At 42.9% G+C, this 6,081-nt stretch overlaps 1 protein-coding gene across 1 annotated transcript; it reads right to left on the bottom strand.

The window, feature by feature from the left end:
* Positions 1-690: 690 nt before the first annotated feature.
* On the bottom strand, positions 691-5,708 carry LOC104448506 (sodium/calcium exchanger NCL). The gene is made up of 7 exons (XM_010062348.3): positions 5,188-5,708; positions 3,290-3,475; positions 2,626-2,807; positions 2,283-2,428; positions 1,915-2,191; positions 1,519-1,827; positions 691-1,169 (listed from the first exon to the last, which is right to left on the bottom strand). The coding sequence occupies exons 1-7, from the start codon at positions 5,600-5,602 to the stop codon at positions 921-923; spliced, it is 1,764 nt and encodes a 587-aa protein (XP_010060650.2). The 5' UTR covers positions 5,603-5,708; the 3' UTR covers positions 691-920.
* Positions 5,709-6,081: the final 373 nt, after the last annotated feature.

Below are 6,081 nucleotides of genomic sequence, written 5' to 3'. Positions count from 1 at the left end.
AAAACATATCCTATTTTTTTCATCGGGTCTTTTATGTTAGAGAGCCACTTTTCAAAAGATTATCCTTATCTTTGTTTATGCCTCAAATTAGAACAAATTACTATAATTTGTCCCTTATGAAACTCTTAATTTTTTTTCTCAACTTATTGATCACAAATTCTTTTCAACTTGGGTAAGCAATTCCATCAGAAGTGAGGCTTTTGTAGGTTCTCGAGTTGAGCAAAAATAGTGGCGAGAATTTACCGATCATGCTACTAAACTAAGTCAATTAAGCATCAAGAAACAACATGATAGGAAATGGATATAGTGGAAGATGATTCAACTTTGCCGCATTTTTGGTTTTGTGCTTCACATAATCCATAAGCTAACCATAGTGTCACAGTTGAAGCAAGGGACAACCTAAGGTTCTAAATGACGGCCGTGACCTATTCTTGGAGCAAGCAACCCTAGTATTTCTTGAGCGTTCTAGAATAACTCTTGGGGCGGAGGATACGAGTTATGTAATAAATGCGGGTAGATGGTTAGATCGATGAGAGATCTACGGATATGATTTGTCTTGTGCTTGTATATATAAGGATCTTTTTCCTCCTCATTCACAAGTGAAATACAAATTTAGATCTCTCTCTAGAGTCGAGTGTGAGAAAGGTGGTTGGAAGAATTGCACGGATTAAGGAACGTAGATCGATCAGCCCGTAACAGAGACTTGTTATTTATCCTGCCAAGAGGTGAAAGTATGCTTAAACATGCTCATCAGTAAAATGCGTCCAAATATACAATCACCGATCGCTAATTTTCTAATTATGCGGCAACCTCAACTCCAACATGTATCAACTACATAAGGAAAATTATAACTGAAAGAGCTGTTAAGAAAAAGAAATGGAAAGGGAAAGCTCTGTTGCGCCCGAGAGAAAGTTCTAAGTCTATGACCAGCCAAAAATATAATCCAGGACATAAACTAGTGCCAAGGAAAAAGGATAAAGAAGTAAGGCCAGTGAGAATGTCCACAAGGGGAAGGTGGTGCGGAAGCTGGCGAAGGTTCCCATCACAAAGCAAACGATGAGAATAACAAGCACTTCAGACGAGAAATCCCATGTCAATCCTCTGATATAAACAATAGCCAAGAAAACTGATAGGCAAAGGAGATTGTTCATGGTTACTGCCCCATATAGCTGCATGAGAAAAAACTGAGATCAGTCTACCTTCAATATACAAATGTGAAGGCACACTAAAACGAGCAAATAATAATGGCACATAATGCGCCTCCACAGCTCGATGGCTTATTTCAGGGTCTGAAAGAACATTTACTGGCTAATTTATCATGCTCAATGTGAACAATCCATTCTAGAGAAAGGAGGAGCAGACTACATGCTCATGGAAAGATGCAATTTCTGTTGCACAACACTGCACTCCATCAATCTAAATCAAACCAGGACCTTAATTTCTCAATCTAGTTTCCCATTTTTGACAGAAATATAACTGTTAAATGAATTTAATACCCGGTAGAAGGGGGCAACTCACCTCAGAGAAAGTAAGTGAGGCTGTTCTTTGCTTTTTCCTACTTGCAAAGATAATTGCTGAAACGGCTTCACTGGAGTTGGTAGCCAAGGGAAGAGCAATAAAGGAGATGAAGAAAGTTGGAATACCGGTGGCGTCTGAGAAATTGTCAACTGCATCTACAAGAGGGTCAGCGAACGCCCCTGCAATGATTGTTCCAAGGACCAGTAGTAATACTGCTTTTAAGGTGGTCAATTTAGGATTCCCAACACCTTCAGTGACCTCATCAGTTTGATCCCCAGATTTCAATTGAGCATGCTCCTGTGTAGTTTGCTGCAGAAAAAAAATTGCAAAAGGGCATAAGACTCAATAACATGCTCTAAACCGCTCTTCTTAAAACTACTAGATAGAACAACTTACATGGTGCACGTCGTCTAGAAACTTCCCTGTACCAAGGTTTTTTGTTCCGGAAGCAGCGCCTGAACTCCTAGCCCTGCTAACCCATTTAGAAATACCATCCAAAAACTCAGGCAATTCCAGAAGGCAATCATTTGAGGAGTCAAAATCTTTCATGATTCTATCTACAGCACCGTCCTCATTCAAATCTATTTCTTCAAATTGCATTCCTACTACCAGTGCTTTAAGTTCTGCAGCATTTAGATATCCGTCACCATTTTCATCCAATGTTGTGAAAAGCCTGTCACCAAAAAAATCCAGTCACCCTGCTGATTTAGCTGAATCTGAGATTTTTTAAGAAGCAAAACTTAGTACATCCAGTGGAAACTAACTTCTCTGCGAAATCCTTATCTAGTTTGCCATCATCTGTAAGAAGCCTCCCCAGGGGATGTGTCCGTATGTGTCTTAAGAAACCAAAAAAGACATGTTTATCTTCCACATAAGCAAGTCGCCGCCTCTGTATCCAAGGCTGGACAACCTGCATCAAATTTAAAACTTTCAGCAGACCAAAGAAGAAGACCAGAATTTCAAATCTCGACATATAAATTGGCTTTAGCTCATCTCACTGGAGTAGCATGACAAACAATACAGCCGGTTTTTTCTTTGGTTCACACGTACGCAATGTGCCCCTCACACTTATCTGCATGGCATAATTCAGAAGCAATCGGTGGCTACCTGATAGATACAATATGCAATCAACAGTATCAGAGAGACAATCAGCGAAATTAAGACAGCCAAGTGCCTCCCTGAAGTCGAGTTGAGAATTTGAGGCAATTGAACAATAATGAAGGGTATCACTGAAAAGACCATAATCCTTGCTGCATATTTTGTCCACAGATCTGTACTGACACCAGAGCCTGCAAGAGCAAAGATAGACAATGTACATGAAATCATTGTCAAGGTGAGATGACTGCTTGACACTGCAGGGTATGCCTTAATAGGCATCATATCAACCATAAATAAACTTGATTATTAAAAAAAAAAAAATCACAACAAAAAAAACTTGTTTTTCAGATGAATAGCTATTTTAGAAATGATGTTGTTCTTATGAGAGATGGACAAGAGAAAGGGTTACTTGCATAACAAAGAGGATATTCAGGCCTGCACGTCTTATCATCTATCACAACCGTAATCTCACTTCTCTCCTGAAAAACTAGCAGCAAAAGATTTTCTCTTGTCCATGGTGGCTCAATTAAGGAAAAATAATCTCTAGACAATCTTTAAACTGTCAAGTCAAATCAGCCCAGTTTTTGCGAATGATCCTTGATCATGAATGATTAACAAGAAATAACCAAAATTGAATGACCAAACTGGGACAGCAGGTACAACAACGACATACCTTTCAGGCTAAATCCTTTTGTATCTTGTTTGTCCATTGCAACTGAGTTATGAAGATCACACTTCCCAACAATAATGCAAGATCCCCATATAACTGTGAGAAGCATGACAGTTGATCCAGCTAATAAGCCTATTCCAACGGAAACTTGACTTTGAGCAGTCTCTGTGCTTCCAGAAAGTCCAGACACTGTAGAACAAAGTGGAGGAACTATTCAGCAAAGGCTTCATTCGCTGTGAATGATCACAACAAATTCCAGTAGTTAGAGATAGACAAACAAGCCCACGAGACACATTTAAGCATCAAAGGTGGAAGCGGATCCTGTCAAAATATGACATATAAATCTCACTCTTACGAAAACAATTGCAAACCCAAGTGACCCATTTCGCATGTTATATGTTAACAGATCCTTGGGATGATAAAATCGGCTAAGAAACTATTGAAGCAGCATATATGGATAGAGATACATGACTTACAAACAGAAGTAACTTCAAAAAATGTGAAATGACCAAAAATTCGTTTTCACAAGGAAGGACCTCAGTAAATCTCTTTATCCGGACTAGAAAACAGCCAAGCCAGTTGCAAGGTCAAGAACATTGTCCATGCTTAAATTAAGGCAAGTACAACTACGATCTTTATATTTCTCAATGTCCTAGCATACATAAATTTTTCTCTTGAATTCATTTCATTCTAGAGTTAGCTCCTAATTGGTTCAGTGTCAGTCCAATTTCCAATAAACCAAATGCCCCCGAGATACTAACGTCATTTTCCCAACCTTTTCTTTTCTACACTTTAATTCTCCAGCTGATTAAAAAAACAACCATTAGTCGCGTCCGGAGACGGCAAATGGCCGATCCAGCGGATAAAATAAGCAACCGGCAGTCACTTCCGGAGATGGCAAATGGGTAGTCTTTTACGCCATTGAGGATGGCCACATATCTCCCGTTAAAAAACAACTGAAGAAACCAAAAAGGATAGGAGGAGTGAATAAAAGCAATCCGGGTCCATTATGATCAGATCTGCAAGATAAAGGAGGACCCATCTCGTGGGCCATGAGTTTCGCCGTAGATTCAAGAAGAAAGTCAAAAACAGATAAATGCGGACAACAGCTTATGCTGGAATCTAGGAGCCAGATAGGGGTCCACGGGCATGGCGCGAGACGATATACTTTATGCCCGTTGTAGGCAAAGCATCAACCCAAAAGCGGAAACATGAGATTTATTAATATGTCACGCAAGAATAACAATTTCTTTAACTTTAAGCAAGAATTTACCTAAATGGCAATTGGGCGGCGACAGAAGAAAAAAGAGTTCTGCGCTTGACATGCTTATCGATCAAATATGAAAATTTGTATTTAAAAAAATCGTCTAGATTCGTATTACTTTGCCCTCTTGTCTGAGCCCATCGTGCTCGTTAAGTTGACGATAATGGCGGAATTGAATGAGGCGAGAGAAACGGAGAACGACGACTTTTTCCCATCCAACCGATGGAGAAAAGAGAAACGCCTCTCCACGTCCTCGCGCTTTCTCGGATCCAAACAGAGGAAGGAAACTGGACTCCGCTCAAAGCCAAAGACCGCGACTGTTGGATTCGAAGCGAAGGACACCAGCTGCGCTCGTCCGATCGCGCCGCAAACAGTAATAATTCCAGACAAAAGCATGCGAAACTCGCAGGGATTCTACCGTCACCTGAACTTTAACTAGTTGAGCTCGTTCGATATCGTGTCTCCGTCGAGCGTCGTCGAGAGGAAGGAATTACAGCTAACATGCGCAAAAATTTTGCGTCGCGTTCTGCGGCGGACGTTCTTCTAACATCCCCGGAATTAGGCTAACGAAGGAGAGATGAAATTTCCGAGAGAAATGTGAGGGCATATATTTTTATCAGGATGAGAGAAAACGGACCGAGGATGAGCATGGCGTCGGGGAGGGCGCCGAGCATGGGGAGGAAGAGGCCGCCGACGATGCCGGGCCCCAGGATCTCCAGCAACAGCTCGCTGCCGTTGGACAGGTACGTGGCCGCCAAGAACATGAGGCTCCCGTAGACGACGATCAGGAAGAGGTTGCCGGGCCACGAGGCGGTGCAGGGCAGGAACCCGTACGTCTCCTCGCACGACGACGCGGATTCGGCGTCGGCGGAGGAGGACCGCAGGAGCTGCAGGTAGGGCGAGCCGGGGCCGCCGCCGCCGCCGCCGCGACGGACGTCGACTCCATCGGAGACGGGATCGGGCGTCCGGGCCCCGAGGAGGGAGCGGGAATGGACGGAGCCGCCGAGGCATAGGAGAATGAGGAGGAGGAGGGAGGCATGGTGGATGGCCATGGATGAAGGGGGCGGGTAGGATACCGTTGAGAGGAGGTCGTTGCAGGGGGATCAGGAGGGGTTTTATATATATATATATAGGTCACTCCGCTGGTGGAGAGAGAAGAGATTGAGACAGAGTGGACATCGGAGAGTAGAGTCTGCAGGGAGGTACGGGCGGTGGGGGAGAGGGGCCGGGGCTATATCGGGCAAATGGCAACCCGCGGAAAGGCAGTGTGCGCGCGTGCGGAGAGACGCGTAAACCGCGTGGGGAGTGTGACCCAGAACCGCCCACGCTATAATCACGGTCGAAAGCCTAAAAGATCAAAGGTGCATGCGTCAAAGTCATTTACAACCTACTAACTCCACCGGATTTTTATTTTTATTTTTATTTTATCGAAGAGGTAAAATTAGCCTCGATTGTTTAATCGCAATTTAAAATGGTGATCCCAAATTTATCATCCTTTTTTTATTTTTATTTTTTTTGCGATAATATGTAG

The sequence above is a fragment of the Eucalyptus grandis genome, chromosome 6 (genome assembly GCF_016545825.1).
Source record: "Eucalyptus grandis isolate ANBG69807.140 chromosome 6, ASM1654582v1, whole genome shotgun sequence".
Lineage (NCBI taxonomy): Eukaryota > Viridiplantae > Streptophyta > Magnoliopsida > Myrtales > Myrtaceae > Eucalyptus > Eucalyptus grandis.
The sequence above is the reverse complement of the archived record's forward strand: the minus strand, read 5'-3'. Positions and strand labels throughout refer to the sequence as shown.

What these genes read in the sequence shown, in the direction of transcription:
- LOC104448506 (XM_010062348.3), bottom strand. Translation starts at nt 5,602, where the DNA reads ATGGCCATCCACCATGCCTCCCTCCTCCTCCTCATTCTCCTATGCCTC. An exon ending in GATAAGGATTTCGCAGAGAA is followed by an intron (nt 2,192 to 2,282) that starts GTTAGTTTCCAC and finishes TTTTGGTGACAG; the next exon opens with GCTTTTCACAACATTGGATG. An exon ending in CCTCACTTACTTTCTCTGAG is followed by an intron (nt 1,170 to 1,518) that starts GTGAGTTGCCCC and finishes TTTCTCATGCAG; the next exon opens with CTATATGGGGCAGTAACCAT.